The sequence below is a fragment of the Trichoderma reesei genome (assembly GCF_000167675.1).
Source record: "Trichoderma reesei QM6a unplaced genomic scaffold TRIREscaffold_3, whole genome shotgun sequence".
Lineage (NCBI taxonomy): Eukaryota > Fungi > Ascomycota > Sordariomycetes > Hypocreales > Hypocreaceae > Trichoderma > Trichoderma reesei.
The window spans coordinates 817,646-837,899 of record NW_006711150.1 but is presented as its reverse complement, the minus strand read 5'-3'; the positions used below and the strand labels follow the sequence as shown (position 1 = coordinate 837,899).

General features: G+C 53.6%; 8 protein-coding genes across 8 annotated transcripts; 5 read left to right on the top strand and 3 right to left on the bottom strand.

Moving 5' to 3' along the window:
* Positions 1–390: 390 nt before the first annotated feature.
* Positions 391–2,488, bottom strand: TRIREDRAFT_75336 (glycosyltransferase family 22; the record flags this gene model as incomplete). Its single annotated transcript, XM_006962631.1, has 4 exons — positions 391–1,494; positions 1,548–1,967; positions 2,028–2,286; positions 2,352–2,488. The coding sequence occupies 4 exons, from the start codon at positions 2,486–2,488 to the stop codon at positions 391–393; spliced, it is 1,920 nt and encodes a 639-aa protein (XP_006962693.1).
* Positions 2,489–2,908: 420 nt separating this feature from the next.
* TRIREDRAFT_75335 (uncharacterized protein) lies at positions 2,909–4,759 on the top strand (the record flags this gene model as incomplete). Its single annotated transcript, XM_006962857.1, has 1 exon — positions 2,909–4,759. The coding sequence occupies exon 1, from the start codon at positions 3,089–3,091 to the stop codon at positions 4,757–4,759; it is 1,671 nt and encodes a 556-aa protein (XP_006962919.1). The 5' UTR covers positions 2,909–3,088.
* A 678-nt stretch (positions 4,760–5,437) lies between these two features.
* Positions 5,438–6,781, top strand: TRIREDRAFT_56920 (uncharacterized protein; the record flags this gene model as incomplete). The annotated part of the gene is made up of 3 exons (XM_006962856.1): positions 5,438–5,617; positions 5,706–6,449; positions 6,518–6,781. 3 exons carry the CDS (start codon positions 5,438–5,440, stop codon positions 6,779–6,781), a joined length of 1,188 nt encoding a protein of 395 aa, XP_006962918.1.
* Positions 6,782–7,760: 979 nt separating this feature from the next.
* TRIREDRAFT_104313 (uncharacterized protein) lies at positions 7,761–8,222 on the top strand (the record flags this gene model as incomplete). The annotated part of the gene is made up of 1 exon (XM_006962855.1): positions 7,761–8,222. The coding sequence occupies one exon, from the start codon at positions 7,761–7,763 to the stop codon at positions 8,220–8,222; it is 462 nt and encodes a 153-aa protein (XP_006962917.1).
* Positions 8,223–8,796: 574 nt separating this feature from the next.
* Positions 8,797–9,628, bottom strand: TRIREDRAFT_56856 (uncharacterized protein; the record flags this gene model as incomplete). Its single annotated transcript, XM_006962630.1, has 2 exons — positions 8,797–9,438; positions 9,515–9,628. The coding sequence occupies 2 exons, from the start codon at positions 9,626–9,628 to the stop codon at positions 8,797–8,799; spliced, it is 756 nt and encodes a 251-aa protein (XP_006962692.1).
* A 1,710-nt stretch (positions 9,629–11,338) lies between these two features.
* On the top strand, positions 11,339–12,742 carry TRIREDRAFT_75334 (uncharacterized protein; the record flags this gene model as incomplete). Its single annotated transcript, XM_006962854.1, has 3 exons — positions 11,339–11,831; positions 11,946–12,504; positions 12,574–12,742. The coding sequence occupies exons 1-3, from the start codon at positions 11,444–11,446 to the stop codon at positions 12,740–12,742; spliced, it is 1,116 nt and encodes a 371-aa protein (XP_006962916.1). The 5' UTR covers positions 11,339–11,443.
* A 199-nt stretch (positions 12,743–12,941) lies between these two features.
* On the bottom strand, positions 12,942–15,706 carry TRIREDRAFT_104310 (uncharacterized protein; the record flags this gene model as incomplete). Its single annotated transcript, XM_006962629.1, has 3 exons — positions 12,942–12,977; positions 13,026–15,008; positions 15,065–15,706. The coding sequence occupies 3 exons, from the start codon at positions 15,704–15,706 to the stop codon at positions 12,942–12,944; spliced, it is 2,661 nt and encodes an 886-aa protein (XP_006962691.1).
* Positions 15,707–16,409: 703 nt separating this feature from the next.
* On the top strand, positions 16,410–20,018 carry TRIREDRAFT_56582 (uncharacterized protein; the record flags this gene model as incomplete). Its single annotated transcript, XM_006962853.1, has 3 exons — positions 16,410–16,504; positions 16,567–19,657; positions 19,719–20,018. 3 exons carry the CDS (start codon positions 16,410–16,412, stop codon positions 20,016–20,018), a joined length of 3,486 nt encoding a protein of 1,161 aa, XP_006962915.1.
* Between the last annotated feature and the right edge of the window lie 236 nt (positions 20,019–20,254).

The following is a 20,254-nucleotide window of genomic DNA, read 5'->3' as shown; positions in this document are numbered from 1 at the left end:
GACGGTCTCTCGCTTGTCGAATGATGAAGTAATACAAACACAGGTTCCAGGTTCTTTCCCACGTTGTGACATGCATTCGCTGCTTGGGTCGTCTTGTGTGGCTTGATCATACTTGGTCTTGACAAACAGGGGAGATACCTGATAATGACTATGTACTCAACTGGTGAGAAGCCGACCGCAATCAGTATCTAGGAATGGCGGAGGAGTCAAGAGCATCTAGGATATGAGTCCATACATAAACTGATCAAAGAGACATACACTACGTTAGAAATCAAAGTATGAGAACGAACGATAAGACGGAATCATGAGTCAATTGCTTTTGTTCGCTCTAAATTTTCTATGTCCTGACTTGTCATAAGATTCATAAGGGCCCTCAAACATTGAGCTTCGTTAACCCATCATCATCTGGCCAGGCGCTACCCACATGCCAGCGTCTTGAGCCCTTCTCTTGCGCTGGAGCAGACAGTGCCGTCCCCACTTGCGCCTGTATTGCTCGGGAATGGCATCGATATCGGGAACCCACAGGGTTCGCGCCAAGATGTGGGTGTTGGCGGCATCAAGAAAGGGGACGCATTTGACAACTTCCCAGTGGTTCTGGTCGGCAATGTAATCCGGCTCCTTGGCAGATAGCGACGACTTGCGTTCGGGGTACTGCGTGTCCACCAAGAAGGAGCACATTCGAGGCTCGACATACTTGCCAAGATCTTCCTCGTTGCGGTCGTTGAGACCCTTTGTGGGCAGCCAAGTGCCGCTCCAGAAGCCAAAGCCAGTCCCGGCTTCCGAAAACTCGCCGGGCAGCAAGCCACGGAACTCGGAGCGTAGGAACTTGGCATGCATATTGCGAGGGAGGAAGTAGGATGTTGGGAAGCGATACCACTCCTTCCCGAAGCAGACATTGTCTTCTTCTGCCCCAAAGGTGTTTCCTGACCCATCTCCCCAGAGAGGCGAGTAAATTTTGAGGGGGGCCGAGTAGGCAGAGTAAATGCCGTAAATGCGCGCAAGGGAAACACTGACAGACAGAAGAAACGTGAGACCGACAACGAGCAGCTTGAGGCGGCCTGGAATCTTTCCGACAAACGTCTTGGCATCTGAGGTTCCGAGAGCGTAGAGGATAATGTGTACCGATATCGCGGCATTGAGAGCAAGGAAAGGGTACGCCGGGTATATGAATCTCTCTTCCTTGTGTGGCTGCGCAGTGAAGATACCCAGCCACATGTAAAAGGGGGCGATGAAGACAATGGTGCGTAATCCGCTGGCCAGACTTTGCGAAGTCGAGGAGAATGTTTTCTGTAGGATGAACAATGGCAGCACCAGAAGGGCAAGGATGAACCAGATGTTGAAGTTCAGTGCCAGATTTTTGAAGTAGAATGTCCAGGGTTCGGTGCCGTAAAGGTCCGGTCCGCCTGTCTTGGAGAAGATGTTGTATTTTACAATGTTCCATGCAACGACTACCGATTTCTTGTAAAAGAAAAGATTGATGGTAAAATCGAAGCCCTAGCCGATGTCAGTGTATGACAGTCACTTATACAAGCAATGAGACCACCTACCAAGACCAAGAAAGCAGCGATGACACCACGGACAAATCGTATCAGAGCTTCGATAAGAGAGCTCCTATCGCTAAACAGCACCAGGATGAACTCCTCGAGGAGGTACGGAGCACAAAGGGCGGCGGCAAATGGCCAACCAAGGATGCCGGCCACGGCGAACCAGGCCATACCTTGCCAGGTCTTGAGACCGCCCCGCCAGTTCATAAACGACGCAGCGCCAAGCATGGCCATATACATGGCGAAGCTAGAAGGCAAGAAGGAGGCACTCGCATGAAAGTTTCCGGGGCTGACGATGGTGGCGATGACGAAGAGGACACCAATCCTAGCATTGAGGGCTAGACTGATGCTTTGAAACATGATGGTTTGGCAGATGGCGCAAAGGAGCGCCAGACCATAGCGAATGAAGTAGAACTCAGCAACCTGAAGGAAAGTAAGCCAGCGGCTCAAGAGGCGCACTTTAGCAAACGCTGCGATGCTCACCTTGCTCGATTGGGGCAGTATCCTGCGAATGTTTCCCACAATGGCATGAAGCGCAATGTAGAGCCAGCTTCGGATGGCGTAGTCCGGGGAATACTCCCATGTCTGCAGGCCATAGCCATGTGAGAGATAATGGGTGGGTTCCCAGTAGTTGAACGTCTCGTCGCAATCCTGGATTGGCGCAAACAAGGCCGCGATCAAGTTGGCGCCGAAAAAGAGGTAAAAGGCGGATATGGGCTTCATGCCATATGCGCTTGGCCGCCTTGCAGTTCAGAGGACACAACACAAATCAGCAGCCGGGCTCTGGGTCATTGTGGTGAGACATACTTTTTCTTTGCATGGCTGGCGGCTGGATGCTCAAACGGCGCGGGAGTAGCGGCCGTCTTCTTTGGTGCCGGTGCCGCAGCAGCTTTAGGCGCAGTGGCCTTCGGAGCAGCGGCTCTGGAAGAGACTCTGGGCGCCATCGTCGCGGATGCAACAGTTTGGTGGCGGTTGGAGAGATGCGCAGCTGAGGTTGTGTGTTGTTGGGGTCGAGATCCACCACAGCTTTAAGAGGATGGCGGTGAGGCTTGTTGAGTCCCGGTGAGCGTCGGTGAGGACGGAGCAGCATGGGTTGCGCATCCACTTCTTATCTTCACCGGGCATTTTGACCAGCAATTTCGTCACCGCCTTTGCTTCCCACTGCAGGTGCCTGTAAGTGCTCACTGTCGACCACTGAAATGCGGCGAGCCTTTCCGGATTCGGCATGGCTGGCCCCATCTCCCGCCCGCAAAGCGATTCTGCCAGTGCTTCGCTCTCTTTTTTTTTTCTTATCGGCTGCAGAGCATTTCTTCGCCATCGCATTCTGCAAGAAAATCTCAGCACTATCTACACGTCAATTTCTTGTTCTTTGGAGGCTTGGACTCGAATCATTCCTCTCTTTATCTTGCATTTTGCATTTAGCATTATCACTGCCAAATAGTTCAATAGTTCAACACGACATTGGGGCAGTTCAAGTCTCTCACCAAGAGGCGCCTTTGAACAGCGCCGGACCTCCGCCAAATCGCACATACTATCGACCCACGATGTCGGGTTTTCAGATACCTGGACTAGGCCAGGCAAAGCCCAACGAAGTCTTACCGCCGCTTCCAGCTGATCTTGCAGTTGCCGCTGCGAGCGCTGCCGAAGATGATAGAGAGATGCTGGATGTGAACCAACTCCAGCCTCAGACGGCGCCATCTACGACAGAAGGCCAGAATGCATCCGTCAAGACTGTTCCCGAAGCTCCAGTCGACCATAACATGTCAGATTCTATGCCAATGGACCAAGCCGGAAGCCCGCCGTCTGTAACACACGCCCTCGAAGCGGCCCTCGGTGGCCTCGATAACGGCGAGACACCCCGACAAGCGCCCCAGCCCGACGCGGAGCCGGCTCCTTTACAACCTGACGAAAGCGAGAACCCTGAATGGGAGATTGATTCCTCCCCATACGAGTCATCAGACTCTAGCAGTTCCGATTCGTCGGATGACGATGACTCGGACAATGGAGGCTATGAGCCTTTGGGCATCGAAGAGACAGCACGGCTTCTCATGGAGATGGAGGGCGGTTCTGATGACGAAGGCGACAAAGGAAAGTCCGCCTCCGGCTACGTACGGACCAAGAATGAGCTTCCCGAAGAGGTCATCCCCCGACCAGACGTGACGATTACTCCCGAGATGAAGATAGACGAACTGGGCGTTGTCGAGCAGATTGTGGAAAACATTATGCTCGTCAAGGCTTTCACTCCAGGAGAATACCAAGTCTTGGATAGCGGATCTATCTTGTGCAACTCAGAGCGGGTTGTCATTGGAGTTGTTGCTGAGACAATTGGCAAGGTCCAGCAGCCGATGTACACAGTCACGTTCAACACGGCAGAAGAAATCAAGGAGCTGGGACTGGAGGTCGGAACAAAGATATTCTATCCCGTCGATCACGCATCGTACGTCTTCACAGAACCTCTGAAGAACCTCAAGGGCTCAGACGCCAGCAACTTGCACGATGAGGAGATTGGCGACGAGGAAATAGAATTTTCAGACGACGAAAAAGAAGCAGAGTACAAGCGATCGCTGAAGCAGAAGAAAAAGGACAAGTGGAAGAATGGTGGTGGAAAGGAAGGGAAGCAGGCCCATCCGTTGCGTCAGGAGATGTCCGCGGACGGCAGCTTGAATTATGACGAGGAAGACGATGGCCCGTACAAGCCGCTGGCACGGCCTGCCGGTTACGGTACGGGCGCCCCATCAACTGAGAGTCGTGAGCCTCCTCCTCGGTCAAGCTTTTCTCGGGGAGGTCGGAGAGGAGACTCTCGGGGCAGAGGTGGCCGCGGAAGGGGCGCGGGCCGTGGTGGCCGAGGAGGCTATAACCAGCCCAGGGATGGGTATTCTCTCCCTCCTCAGGGCGCCCAGAATCCTTCAGCACCCGCACCCGCCAGCAGCTCGTGGAACTTCAACCCGATCCCACCTCCCAACTCCGCACCCGCGCCGTCTCTTCCTCAGTTTGGCTTTCCCCTTTCCAACTGGCAGCAGCCAATGCCCTCTGGGGTGCCGCCGCCCCCGCCAGGCTGGCCTGGGTCTGCTCAAGGACAGGGTCAAGCCTCCAGCGCAGGAAGCTTTGTGAATCCTGCGTTCTTTGCGGCGTTGATGAGCCAGATCCAGGCACAGAGCGGGCAGACGGGATGGAACGGCCAAGTTCCGCCGCCTCCCCCGCCACCTCAGCAATGAGGCGATGGACATTTGAATGGATTTCTCATAAGCTAGAAGGATATGGATCAAAAAATTATTATGGCGTCTGGCTGTGGGTTCGTGGAATTTGGGCATATTGCTGCCTCAGTTGTACCGCTTAGATTTGGATGGTATTTAGGTAGCCCCTTGTATGATCTTCACCATTTTATGGCAGCTCAGCGCGGTACCATCCAAGCAGATTCTTCTTCAACAAAGCATTCTCACATGCATATAGAGCAATATCACTGTGCAGCATAATGTCACAGATACAGCAATGCCGAGATATATGTATTAAGCGATGCACTGTCTAGCATGAGTTGAGTCGTCCGTCACATGGCCGTGTTGACCGAATCATGACTGTCCAATCGCGTCTTCTCCAGGCTCTCCATGCTGCATCATGCTGCACTACCGGTTACGGCTAGGCAGATCCGACCCCAAACATCAGGCCCAGCCCCCTGTAAATCAGTGGAGATCCGTGACCTTATCAGGTACCTGATCTCGTCACTCATCCCGTCCTACCTAGTAGGTCTCTCTGTCTCTCTTTCTGATCTTACTCCTGTCACCGTCACTCTCCATCTCGCCATCTCTCCATCACACTCACTCTCTATCCTGCCCATCTACAGCATCAGCCGAATCAAGCAGGCTTAGTCCCCATCAGATTCTCATCGCCTCGCCACCATGAAATTCCTACAGACCTCTCTTGTGGCGGCCTTGCCTGCAGCCCTCGTCAGCGGCCGCTTCGTGGCGGAGAACGAGGGCGACCATGTTATTCTCGAGGAGCCGGCCAAGTACCTCATCGAGCTGGGCCCCGGCGAGACGCAATGGGTGACCGAGGAGGACAAGTGGGATCTCAGACGTGTACGTTTTTTTCCCTCCGGGCTTCCTAGGTAGCCTTCGGTATGAACGGCCTCAAGCTGATCTCGACGGACTTATCAATCCAATACAGAACGGCCAACGCTTCATGGACATCACCGACACGCGAGACCTCGGCTCCCTGCGCGCCCAGTTCCGGGCTGCCACCGTCCAGTTCCCCGACAAGTGCGTCAAGCAGAAGGAGGTCGGCCAGCTCGCCGGCAACCTGTCAAAGGACGAGATGCTCAAGAACCTCGAGAAGCTGACGAGCTTCCACACCCGATACTACAAGTCCGACTACGGCCGCCAGTCGTCCGAGTGGGTGCTGGACAAGGTCAACCAGATCATCAAGGACGCCGGCGCCAGCGACACCGTCACGGCGAGCCCCTTTGCCCACTCGTGGCCGCAGAGCTCCGTCATTGCGCGCATCCCCGGCAAGAGCAACACCACCGTCGTCATCGGTGCGCACCAGGATTCCATCAATCTGTGGTTGCCCGCTATCCTCGCGGCTCCTGGCGCCGACGACGACGGCAGTGGCACCGTCACCATCCTGGAAGTCTTCCGCACGCTGCTCGGAGACAAGGACGTCGTTGGCGGCTCTGCTAGGAACACGGTCGAGTTTCACTGGTACAGCGCCGAGGAGGCCGGGCTCTTGGGCAGCCAGGCCATCTTCCAGGCGTACGAGAAGGCGGGCCGCGACGTCAAGGCCATGCTGCAGCAGGACATGACGGGCTACGCTCAGGGGACCATTGACGCGGGCAAGCCAGTGAGCGTGGGCGTTATCACCGACTACGTTGATCCTGGCCTTACTGCCTTTATCAAGAAGGTTATCGAGGAGGTAGGTCGTTCAAAGCATATAGGGCCTTTTTTCTCAATTCCTCCACAAATCGCTAATATTGTCTATAGTACTGCAGCATCCCTTGGGTCGAGACCAAGTGCGGCTATGCTTGCTCTGACCACGCCTCTGCCTCCAAGGCCGGTTACCCTTCTGCCTTTGTTATTGAGTCGGCATTTGAGAACTCGGACCAGCACATCCACGGCACTGAAGACCTGATCAAGTATCTGTCGTTTGACCACATGCTTGAGCATGCCAAGATGACCTTGGGCTTGGTGTACGAGCTGGCGTACCACGACTTTTCCTCAGCCCGTGATGAGCCCTCAGAACTGTAAATAGCATGATACCAGTCGTCCGTTGTTGGTGCGAGAAGTGATGGAGCTTCTTGTAAGGTAGCTTAAGCATTGCTAGAATTAGAATTATAACTATCCAATCTTTTGATGAAACAGCTCCTCTTCGAGCGTCTGTGAGATAATACCCCCTCTCAATGTATCCGTGAAAGGCGGCGAAAGAATGAATCGTGCCGCCAGGCTCTCAAAGTCTCCGATTCAAGCAGAGTATGCGTCTGGTGTTACATAGACTCGTCCGAGTTTGAGACGAAAGGATTCTTGGGAAGCAAAGGTCTGTCAAAACGGGCCGGCAAAGCAGCCGTCCCTCGCCGCAATGCAGCAAGACAAACGGTGGCAGCTGGCAAGGCCAGTTGGCATGGAACCGGCAACGCGAACGCCCGTCTCCATCCACCATAGGTAGGTAGGTAGTCAGGACGAGAGTCTCGCCTATTGAGAAAGCCTCAAAAGCAGAAAAGCCGCCGGTAGGGAAAAAAAAAGTCAAAGCATAGCCCAGCGACTCGCACATGAACAGAAAGAGAGTTGAAGGCTTCAAAGAAAGAGGGCGGAGAAAAGAAAAAGAGAGAGAGAGAGACAAGAGACAAGAAAGGATAGAAGGGTACCTAGGTAGGGAGTAAACCCTCTTTCAGCAAAGCAACAAAGAGCAGAAGCAGGTCCGGTCTTTGTGTGGCGGGTGCAAGGTTCGAAGCGACGGCCGCAAAGGTAGGTAGCTTTTTGTTCTTCTCTTCCCTTCTTCCCCTCCGTCTTTCATCCTGCCTTCTTTCTCTCCTTCTTTCGCCCTGTGAGTTCTCAACTTCGTCGTGTTTGCGTTCCGGGTTTCCTCTTCTTCTCCTTCTTTCTCTTTCTTCTTCTCTTCCATCAAAGATATTCGAACGGACAAACAAATTTATTCTTCTGCTTCTTTGGAAACTGATTCGATATCTCGCTGTTTGTTTTAAGATATTATTTTCTCGATCCTCACAGAGAAATGTTCGGCACTATGGGAGCCGTTGCCGCGCCGGAAGGCTGCAGAAAGCGACCTTTTCAGGATGATGAGACGTATTCCATGGCAAATGGTCTACCGCCAAAGCGCCTCTGTGAGGGTTTCGGTGTGCTTTCGTATGGGCAAGACAGCACCGCTGGCGACGATATCGGCGCGGACCTGACGACGACGAACACTCAGCCTGGCGCCAGCGGTGGCTTGGCAACGGACAACCAGTCATACTTTCAGATATCCAACGAGAGGCAGCAACATTCGGAACCGCAAGAGCGTCGGGGCCGAACTCGATGGCGTGAAGGCAGTGAGCCGCTCGGCTGGGATGACTCGGAGTGGACGACACCACGGAACATGGTAGCGAGCTTTGATGACGGTCCTGGGGCGCAGCAGAACCCTATTCTTGACTCTGACGCCGGGACTATCAAGGCGGATTGTGAACGCCATCGAGCTTGAACCTGGATGGTTCCGATGAGAGCGCCAGTGTTTGCCTTTTCGGCAAAGCTCGGGCTTGATATGCACGTCAACTTGGGATGGATAGAATGACGTGCTCCGTCTCATTCTCGGTAAATATGAGTCCATTGCCGTCAATGAATGATTTCCCATCACGCAGACTGACGCCAGCGATGAAGCCAAGCAATAGCCAATAATCGACCGGCCTCGGAACACCGCAGTGTCGATCTCGTGCCTACAGTTTCAATCGATTGACCATCTTCGTGCATCGTACTGGATAGATTTGGAACGCTTGAACAGGTTGTTGTTGAAGGAACTGTGGCTTGGGAAGCTGACGATCTCGCGTCGATCGAGGGTTCCATGGATATTTCAGCCGGGTTTGAGAACGGCTTCAATGTGTCAGATAGAGACAGTGCCGGATATTGAAGCCCGATAGACACTTGCACATGTCTCGATCTCATCTTACATCAGGGCTCGATTTGCTGGCGGTTTCGGCGAGCGCGGCGATGTATGGCTTTGGCCGGCTCCATCTCGTGGCTGCTGTCGGGCAATTGATCATGTCGAGCCTTTTCTTCTTCTAAAGTCCCATGTCATCGTCGCTGAGATCGTCGTCCATGTCATGGCCATGTTCCTCCTCCTCATCGCGCCGTGTGGTCTCAGCGCTTGCGCCAATCTTTCGTATGCCTTCGGCCACGCCAACAACAAAGCCTCTGCTCTCGGCCAGCTCCATGGCCCCCACGCCACGGAGGCTGGTGACGCCCTCGCCGTGACTATCAGGGTGTGTAATCTTGGCTCTCATCTTGGCGGCTCGAGCCTCCTGCAGGTCTCTCAGGAGGGAGCGCACTTCCGAGGCAGACGGGACATCGTCGCTTGCGTGGGCGAGGAGCATCTCGGCGAATTCGAACCAGTGGTACGGCAGGGCGCTTGCGGGCGCTGTAGCGGTGCAGGACGGCAGGAAGGGCGGCGACAGGACGATGTCGTTGTCGGAGGCGTTGAATCGTCTAGAGTTTCCTCTGCTGTCGGCTCTTACTGGCGGCGGAGGAGGAGGCGCCCAGTCCTTGACGTCGACAGCCGTCTCGTAGTTTACAATTTCGCGGAGGGAGTCGGGATGGAGCCATGCCGGGGGGACAATGTTGGCGCGGCGCTGCTTCTTGAGGAGGAGTGCGAGCCATAGTGGCAGATCGGCTCTGTATGGCGGGCGGAGCTTGGGAGTCGAGCCCTGTTTATTTGCTCAAGATTAGCAGACACAATCCAGAGGTAGATGCAGATAAAGGGCTGGGGTTGGAATGGCTGACAGAGAGAAGCTCAATGCTGTCGAGACGCTGCCGGGGAACGACAGTCACGAGCTCCATTTCGCATAGGAAGGCCACCTCTGAGGGCACCAGGCCCAATGGGAGAGGCAAGGCCATGGTTTCTTGCGTGGTCACGGTGGTGCTGCTACTGAAGATGTTGAGAGAAGCTTGAGTGTAAGCTGCCCTGGCGTTGAAAATGTCGTGCCCCTCCAGCTTGGCTGTCAAAGTGCTTGATGCGCGTAACCCCACTCGCCGCCAGCCGGTACCTAGTAGTAGATTGCTAGGTAAGGTAGATCTGCTTTAGGTAGGTAGATCTTGCGATCTTGATTACAACGAATTGGGTTGACAAGTTAGCTTCAGTCTCGCATTTGGTGTCAATAACAGGGTTTCAAAGGCTCTGTTGTGATCAAGAGATGTAAGTTTCGGTGTGTGGTTTTGATCTCGTTTTCTTGCCCTTGAGAACAGACATTGATCTCAAGACGCGGCTCAGCTCGGGCTACAGGGCTCCCTCATGTAAGGGAGCTTGCAAAAAAGCAGAGAACCGTCAAGTACCCAGTCGTGTCCTATCCTTGAGGCCCAACTATGCTGCCGATGATGCCAACTGTAAAGGATAAGAGCAGTCAGAAGTTGGCTGGTTGATGGCAGCCTAACATAAGAGAAACTGCCATGCCATGCCAGAGTGTAGGTATACAATCGCTGTCATGCAGTGCATTTCATTGCCGTTCAACCTACCTTATTACGTCTTCCTCCACACTTCTCGAAATAGGTACCATGATGTCGTGGCCTTGCGTACAATCATAGCCTTCGGTATGGGCAGACGACGTAAACTATCAAGTATGGCATCATAAGAATGGTTTCCCCGCCACATCTGAGGCTGAAATTCCAGCTACCAATCGGCCTCCAGAGGGACGTCCTGACATTAGTCGTCTCGGGCATATGCTGTACTACGCACATGAAAGATAGGACGGTTTGCTTTTAAAGCTATCGATACGACAAGGCTAGCTATGGTCGTAGCAGGCAGCTCTATACTCGTGCCCGCGGTATCCATACCAAGACCGGCTTGAAGAGAAATAGGTGCACTTGGAAGGTCGACCTATGTTTTTTCGCACCGTCATGTAAAGTACCTCACCTACAACTAGGTATGTAAGGCATGTATGGGGTCCTCTAAGGTAGCCTACAGCATATGAGGTAGCCTACAGCATATAAGGTAGGTAGCTTACGGCTTCTGCAATTACAATGAGTCTTTCGTGAGTCATCGATGACAGTACAGGGATGGAGCACGACAAGTTGCATGTGGAGTCGGGTCATGTCAAAGGCATTGAAGCAGACCGGAATATGGTCAACCAGCAGTCGGATGCAACATCAAGACATCATGTGATAGAGTCTTAGAATGAGATCCCAAGTCAAAACACAGCATCAAGACCATGAGCAAGAGGCATGTGAGCTTCTAGTACCTATACCCATAAGCTAACAATAGAGGTTCCCATGGTAATACGCATCAGCCATACGCAGTGCCAATACATCGGCCCTCCTCACCAAACGACCACTTTACGCGCGAATTGTCCGCGACGAACCTCCGCCACAGGCCATCAAATCTTTCCTCATGCCTTGCGCTCGAGACGTGATTGGCCAAAGATAGCACAAGAGCCACACTGTGTCCGAAAGACGCGATGCCTGGCCATGCAGACGGACGGAGCAAATGGTCAACCAGATAAGGAAGGATAACGCACTGCTGAGCCGCTGCCTTGTTCATCGCATCTGCCTCTCCTCCGCATCTCCATCTCTCCCCCCCCTGAACAGGGCCTCGTCCGATACAGAGCGGCATTCCGTGTGCTTCTGGCTGATAAACAGGTGCACCCCATCTCGATCACGTCTCGATTGGCTCGACATTGTGCCGAGAAAAAGATCGCATCAAGCAGCATCATCACCACCATGGCCATCTACAGCGCTGTCCCGCCTCCTCCCGAATCCCCTGCCCCCAGCCAGTCGACGGCAAACATCATCTATCCGTCGACACCGGCATCCGGCACCGCCATCGACATCGAGGCTTGGACCATATCGGCCCTTCAATCCCTCAGTGTCTCGCCCATTGCCCGCGGCACCGGAAGCCCCCTGTCCATCCCCCTCGACGCCCTCGCAGGGCCCTCCAAGCGCTCCGCCAGCCGCCAGCAGGTCACCATTGCAACCTCTTCCGAGGAGGTCCAGGTCACCGTCGTTTCTCCCCCGCGCAGGCCGCCGTCGGCCCGGGACAGCCAGAAGCGCAGAGAGGCCCTCCTCAAGGGCAAGGAAGGAAGCCGGCAGCGTCGGCGATGGGAGAACGGTATTGAACCACTACTACCTTTACCGGACATGTCATTGTGTTCCAAATCTTGTCATGATGCGCGGGTTCGCTGATGAATGAGGGGAAACTTTTGCTTTCCCGCGTAACAAACAGATCGTCTCGTGGGCGTCCCCAACGTCCAGCCTCCAGAGCCCGCAGACTGGGAAGTCCACCCGACGCATCCCATCCACCGCGTGCCCTACCAGCTCGCCCAGTTCTGGGACCACGGCGTGCGCCAGCGCGTCCAGGACAAGACGGCCAAGCTCCAGGCCGCGCGCAAGAAGCAGCAGCTCAAGTCGGGCAGCGCAACGGGCCTCGGCGTCGGCGAAGTGCCGCGCGACCTGCGAGAGTCGACCAAGCGCAGCCCCGTCATCCGCACCTGGGTCAAGGCCCTGGAAGAGCCTGTGCGGCAGTACATGGTTGACGAGCGGCGGAAACGTCAGGCTGAGGACGATGAGGATGCTGATAGCGCGGCGGAGGAGATGGACTCTGATGATGAGGAGATTGTCTTTGTGGGCCGCAACGGTAGAATGAGGGACCTGCAACAGAAGAGGGCAGCTGCCGCGGCAACGGCAGCGAGATACAGGACCGCGCACCGAGAGGTGTCGCAGGAGACTGTTGACTCGGGGCTGTTGTTTGATTCTTTTGGCGATGATGAGAGCGCTGCCTACAAGTACGAACCCCCTTTTCTGTGATACCCTAATGTGACATCGGAGAATACTAACCTGGTATTCTCCTCTAGGCGGTGGCTTACACATGCCATCTCGGACTACTACGGCCTGACGTCGCGGTCGGTCACCCTGGCCAACGCCCAGAGGGTGGTGTATATCGGCTTGAAGCAGATGCCGCGATTGCAAAAGGGTCATGCTCCAATGAACCAGCTGCCACGACCTTTGTGGGAGATTTGCTGAGTTCATCGATGAGTGCCTTGACGGCACGAACCCTTTGAAGATTTGGGGCAAACAGAGCTCACAAGCTGCCAGAAGTGGTGTTCAATTCTCCGATAAATTATTCTAAACGCATTTGCAGTCATTCATTTAATACAGCTAGGGGAATAGACGACATATGGGGAGACAATATATACATTCCATCTCAATCCGTTCACATATCTCAAATCACCTGTCCCCGCTTAGCTTTCTCAGAGATCTAAAGGATATGGTAAAGAGATCAGTCTCCCCATCTCCGATCCAATACCTTCCCCGTCATCAGCAACACCTTTTCTCCGCCAAGCAGAGCTCCATATCTCGTCACCCGTTCACGAGCCGGCATGTTGACGAACGCAGCCAATCCCGACTGCCCAGCCTGCTGAAAGAGCATCTTTGACAGAACCTTGGCAGCAAACACATTCATGCCAGCCCGTCTAAGCAACAGTTCCCACGGCGTCTCTTCCGACGTCAAGAACCTCGATAATGCTACACACTGCGAGGAATATCGACACATGTAGGCCAAAATCCACGAAGCTATCGTGCCCGTCGCCCCCGGGACAAACTGTACAACCACATCCCCATCGAGTGCGACTGCAAAATTTACAAAGTCTGCATAAGCTGCTGCATCTAACGGTGCTAATGTTCCCATGACTTCACCTTGGGAGTTTGACTCTGAGACTAGGACGATGAGGGTTTCGTATCTCTCGCTGACTTTCTGTACGCGTTCTCGTAGTGGAGCTGGAAGTTGGGAGCCTGGTAGAGGGCGCTGTCTCACTTTGAGGATATTCGTGATGACGATCCCTGTGCTTGGTGATAGGGATATGTCTGCTTCGAAGCTCAAGGGGGACATGACCTCCTTAGGACGAGAAGCACCTGGCGGCCAGTTCTGGGTGTTGTGGCGAGAGTAATCCATGTCGATCAATTTCTCCGGGGTCCATGAACTCTCCATTTTCCTCAATATCTGCCTTGGGAGATCGACCGAAATGATGATGGAAGCCTTTTCTGAAGGAAGCTCGAATTGAGGAGCTGGCGCCGGGGGCATCTCCTTGACTACTTCGGGGAGTGTTGCTTTATAATTGTTGCTCCCCGGTAGTCCTTTGGCAAGCTTAGATGGTGAGGCATCCCCAGGCTGACTCGCTGCAGGAGGCTGAGTGTTGAGACGAGGTCGCTTTATGCCCCTTAGCTCCATAAAGTTATGGAGGAGTATACTCGTAGCACTCGTATCGTACGATTTAGGTAAAAGTCTTTGGGCATCATCGTCAAGCTTCCTACGGGCTGGGCGATTGAGATCAGGCGAGTCTCGGGTTAGAGTGTCGTTTGATACGTTGCTGTGTACCGAGATGGTCCCAGTCAGGCTCTCAGTTGGCTGGGCGTACTCAGCAAGAGAGTCTTCATCTGATTCAACATCTTGTGAAAATATCTCTTCTATTTCTTCGTCTTCTTGGGGGCGGAAGACTTCCAGGTCCTGGTTGATGGAGACGAAGTCGCGACTGCTCAGGTGAGTTGTCTCCTCATCAGAAAGATATTTTGCTAGTGTAGCATCCGGCATCGCAAGTTCATCATCCAGCATTGGCTGCCCTTTCTGAGGTGGGAAAAAGGCCCATCGAAGTGATATTTCGGAGCGCGGATCCCTTGGGACAGGCGAGAGTTTGAAGGTATCGGGAGCACCATTTCTCAGGAACATGAATTGCATCTTCGCAGTGAGGTGCCCAATAGTCCATTCAGGGGGAGAAATTTCGAAATCGAGCAGAGGAACGGGAATACGACATGCCGAATCCACCAGATCGAAACGCTCTTGGTTTACCAACTGATTGGCATAATACTGTCTGTCCTGGAGTAGTGTCTCGAACGCATCTTCAAACTGTCCCTTTTCCTCGAGCAGGCTGAGGGCTGTTTCGTCAGTGTCACCTATTAGAGGTAGGCGGATGTCGGCGATGGCATTCTCGTCACTTGGAGCATCTGAGTTGTTAGAGACGACAGGCGCTTCGGTTTTAGCTTCTTGAATCACGGAGTGGCACGCTTGAATGAGTCGAGGCAGATCACCAGTGGAAGGCGAAGTCATGAAAGTGGAAGAAACGACAGGATCAGAGTCAAGAATGCGTTCAATAGCCTCGACGAAGGACCGTCTAGGCGTGCTTGGCTCGGAAGAAAGATCAATCACTGCCGCACCCCCATCGGGAATGAATGGTTCAGCATCGTCAGATACCGGAGACAGGGGAGGCGAGATGGGGTCCAGACAGCTGTACTGGTACTGAATATTCGTCAGTTATGGCATATAACCACAGTAAAAGAGTGGAAGCTACTAACGGGCTTGATGTTCGTTGGTTCAGTGAGTAGTTCCCTGCATTCAAACGTTGACAGTGATCTGTTTTGTTCTCTCACAAGATCCGCCGCAGATTCGGATAAGACTGGTCTGTCCATGTCAAACTCCCGGTTCAGCTGTGCCCACAGCCGCTCCAGTTCAAGCGGAAATTCCAGCCCTTCGTCTCTCTCAGTTCTTGTCTGAGCCAATGGGAGCCATTCTTGAAAGGGGTTTCTGTTCCTCAGGGCTCGAGCTTCTTGCAAGTAGTATTGGAGGTCTTTCTCAGGGCAAGAGCCCAGGTCCAGTTCACCAACAGGAAGATGAAGGTCTTTGAGAGAATTGCCAGAGTAGCGGAAAGAGAGTCCCGACGGCGGACTCTCCAGAAATCTCTCGAGGTCATTGCTGTGGCATTGATCCTGATCCAGTATCTCTTCAGCCAATTGCCGGGTTGGGAGAGCCGCTATTCTGAGACCCGGCTGGGCTACCAATCCGTCTTTCTCAACAGCCTGTTTAGTGCTCTGGATGCTTGATATATGAGACTGAAAGGTGTAGGGATGCCGTCTATGATTGATGAAGCATTGCTCTCGACGGCCGTATTCGTCTGCGGTTTCTATCCTTGCTATAGATCGGTCAGGCGGTTGCGTCATGCTGGGTATCGACGTGTATTCATGCTCGTTGTTAGCAATGAGGATATGCACTGGTCTGCGGTATCGAAAGGGACAAGAGGGCGAAATTGATGGTGATTTTCATCGCTCGTCACAATTGAAGTTGTCATGGCCAATGATCCTCGACGAGTAAGGAAAGAGCAAGCATGACATAATGGGAAGGAACCGGTATCGATGGTGCTTGCGCTCGTGACACTTGATGCAGTGTAGGTACTTACTACTAGGTAGTAGATATACATGTTTCCATCAAATGTTTGCAGAATGAACAAACAGCTGGAATATCTCCTCTCAACGTCAACATACCCTGTAAAGTTGAAGCTCTAAATCGACATGGAGGCTCGCTTTATGCACATCACACCTGCTCAGGCAGGCATCATCCCCTGGCCGGTAGCGCTGATACAGGGCACCACCCCGCTGGAAGTGGCTTGCCGCCCCGCCAAACGACTCCAAAGCCCCCCAATCTAGGGTGATAGAAGCCGCTGACATATCGCCCAGCGCTATCTCCGATAAGTGGTAAGCACCCGACCCGACATCAGCTCTGCCGCGATGCTTGCCTTGACGCAATGCCTCTTGGAAGCTTCATCCTGGGGCAATCTCACCATTCCATGTAGCCCGTCAACCTGTGCCGAAGCAGCATCGAGCCGACGACACCGCTCTCTCTTTGGCTAGCAACCCTCCCTTCATAATGGCATACGTCGCGCCGGTCCACAAGCCCACGAGCATCAGGCACGCCCTGCGCATCCGGTTCCTGTCGCCGGATATCGAGGACTTGGTCGTTGCGTGAGTGTCTCTAAGCTATCTAATAGTCTACGCACAACGTGCTAACCCGTCTCGACGCACAGGAAAGCAAACCGACTAGAGATATGGCGAGTTCACGAAGAAGGCATGACGTGCCTCCACACAAAGGTCATCCACGGCACTATAGACATGCTCCAGCGACTGCAACCCAAGGACTCTGCCACAGACCTTCTCTTTATCGGTACCGACAGGCTGCAATACTTCAACCTAGCCTGGAACCCCGAAACAAACCAGCTTGATGCCGTTGAGCAGACAATAGAGGACACAGCTGAGCCCTATATGCGGCAATCGCAGAGCCAGAACAGGTGTTTGGTTGACCCCACGGGCAAGTTCATGGCCATGCATCTCTGGGAGGGAGTGCTCAACGTCTTCCGCCTTCGGATACGCAAGGGCTTGACAACGAAGCTTGAAGGGCTCGACCAGGTCCGGTTGACCGAGCTGTGGATGAAGGCGAGCACGTTCCTATACAGTCGAACCGGCCACCCGACAATCGCCTTTCTGTACAAGAACCAACTCGACCGCGAAGAAGCTCGGATCGCTGTTTACCGGCTAACAGAAGACGACAAGCCCGGCGTTTCGTCCAAGTTTGACCCCCAAAAGAACAGGGACTTTGAAGAAGTCATTCGTGATCCTTATGCATCGATGCTCATACCTGTTCCGGTATACGAAGAAAAGCGATACCACGTCCGAAACAATGAGGGAGCCAGGGCACATTTGGGTGGCCTCCTTGTGGTTGGCGAGACGCTGCTTACATACTTTGACAGTCTCACATATTCCAGCGTGTGCTCCAGCCTTGCGGAGCCCAAGATTTACGTTGCCTGGGCCGAGTATGATGGTACGCATTACTTATTGGCCGATGACTACGGCCGCTTGGACATGCTGGAAATCAAGACCACCAATGAGTCGACAGGAGTGGTAGTGACAGGCATGGAAGTCCACCCGTTCGCTTTTGAGGATTTGAGCCGATACACGTCAAGAGCATCCAGTTTGGTTTATATGGGAAACAACCTCCTCTTCATTGGATCACATCATGGCGACTCCCAGTTGTTACGTATCGACATCGAAACCCAGCAAATGACTCTTCTCAAGGTCCTACCGAATAACGCACCCATCATGGACTTTACCATTATGGATCTGGGGAACAGAGAGGGAGACGCACAGGCAGGCAACACCTTTTCATCCGGGCAGGCGAGGATCGTGGCTGGCTGTGGAGCTTATCAAGATGGAAGTCTGCGCAGCATCCGCAGTGGTGTTGGCCTAGAAGACCGGGGCCTCCTGGACGAGTTTCCAGGCACCAGAGGTCTTTTCACACTGCGATCCGTGGACTCAGAAAAAGTCGATACCGTTGTTGTATCCACACTTGCTGGAACTCGAGTCCTTCGTTTCGAGCCTGAAAGTATTGAGGAAGTGTACTCGTTTCAGGGAATGGACCTCGAATCGGAAACTCTTCTGGCTGCCAACCTGCCCAACGGTCAGCTATTGCAAATAACCCCTCGAGTTGTCACTCTCCTGGATCCCGAAAGCGGGGCTTCATTGTGCTCATGGCAATCGCCGGATGGTAAGGTCATCACGGCGGCGTCTGCCAATACGAAGTGGGCTTTGTTGTCAATAGATGGGTCGTTGTTGGTCTCGCTGAACCTTCTCGACGGCCTCAAGGCAGTAGTACAAGACGCCTCGGAGAATCCTGTCTCTGGGCAGCCCGATCAAATTTCCTGCATACATGCGGCTCGCGATCCGCCAGATTTTGGCGTCGTGGGATGGTGGGCTTCCGGTACGATATCAGTCGTGGATCTCGCGACTTTGACGCCACTCCACGGCGAATCATTGAGGCAGACAGACGACAGTGCTTCGGTTCCAAGAGACGTGGCGCTGGTTCAGCTACACCCGCCTGACATGTCCGGCCCCACGTTGCTCGTGGCATTGGAGGATGGTAATGTCATCAGCTTCAATGTCTCTCTCAAGGGCTTCTCAATATCTGGGAGGAAGACGGTCACGCTGGGAAGCGGTCCAGCTCGTTTGCACGTTCTGCCTCGGCCGGATGGAATCTGCAACGTGTTTGCGACTACGGAGCATGCCAGCTTGATTTATAGCTCGGAGGGGCGTATTGTCTACTCGGCGACGACGGCTGATGATGCGACATTTGTGGCCCCCTTTGACTCGGAAGCCTTCCCGGACTCGATCGTGCTATCAACCGATGAGCACATTAGGATCTGCCACGTTGATAGCGAAAGGCTTACGCACGTCAAATCACTCCCAATGCACGAAACGGTCCGTCGCGTAGCGTATTCGCCAGGCTTGAAGGCCTTTGGCTTGGGATGCATAAAGAAGGAGCTAGTGGAAAACGAAGAGGTCGTCACAAGCACCGTCAGGCTGGTAGACGAGATCATTTTCCAGGAGCTGGGGCAGCCTTTTGAGCTGAATGCCTCTGCGTCGTTGGAGCTAGTCGAGTGCGTGATCCGAGCTGAATTGCCCGATAGCAACGGCAACATGACGGAAAGGTTCTTGGTTGGCACAAGTTTTGTCGCGGATCCTGGCACAGACGAAGCAGGAGAGACGAGGGGAAGAATCGTGGTCCTCGGCGTGGACGAATCGCGACAGCTGTATCAGATTGCCTCGCACAATCTGAAGGGGGTATGTCGTTGTCTGGCTATGCTGGATGACTACATTGTCGCCGGGCTGAGCAAGACGGTGGTTGTTTACAGCTACGCCCAAGAAACGTCGACGGCCGCCAGCTTAACGAAAGTGGCATCATACCGGCCAGCGTCGTTTCCAGTCGACCTGGATGTTTCTGGAAACATGATTGGTGTGGGGGACCTCATGCAATCCCTCACGCTCATCGAGTTCACGCCGCCTCAGGATGGTAAGATGGCAAAGCTGGAGGAAAAGGCACGTCATTATCAGCAGGCCTGGACTACGTCAGTCTGCGCCCTGGATGAAACCAGGTGGCTCGAGGCAGATGCTCAGGGAAATGTCATCGTGCTCAGGCAGAGGCAGGAAGCACCTACAGAGCAGGACCGCAGCCAGCTGGAGATTACCAGCGAGCTCAACATTGGGGAGCAGATCAATCGAATTCGGAAGCTTCAGGTTGCGCCCGGTGAGAATGCCGTTGTGGTACCAAAGGCGTTTTTGGGCTCGGTAAGTGTGGTTCTTAGACTGCTTCGTGAGTGGGAGCTTAAGCTGACGATTGGACAAATAGATTGAAGGCACGCTGTATCTGTACGGCGACATTGCTCCCAAGTACCAGGATCTGCTGATGACGTTCCAATCCCGGTTGCAGGGGTACATCCAGACACCGGGGAACCTGTCGTTTGACCTTTGGCGGGCTTTCCGGAACCAGGCGAGAGAGGGCGAGAGTCCTTACCGGTTTGTAGACGGCGAGATGATTGAGAGGTTCCTAGACCTGGACGAGAGCCAGCAAGAGCTGGTTTGCGAAGGGCTGGGCCCGAACGTCGAGGACATGCGGAACCTGATTGAGGAGCTGAGGAGGATGCATTGAAGTGGGTGGGTGATGTGGTTGTAGATGAAGGACGTATGTATAAACGATAGTTATGGTGAATGAATGGTGATGTGATGAAGCTATCACGGACATGGATTGCACAGAGACGAAGGGGCTCTTGATTTAGCCTGCTATTAGATGTGTCCAAATCTCAGTAAGATTGAACTCTTTGCCTTCTTTCCATTTTCCATTTCCATGTGATTGGCATCATGATGATCATTTTTTTTCTAATCACT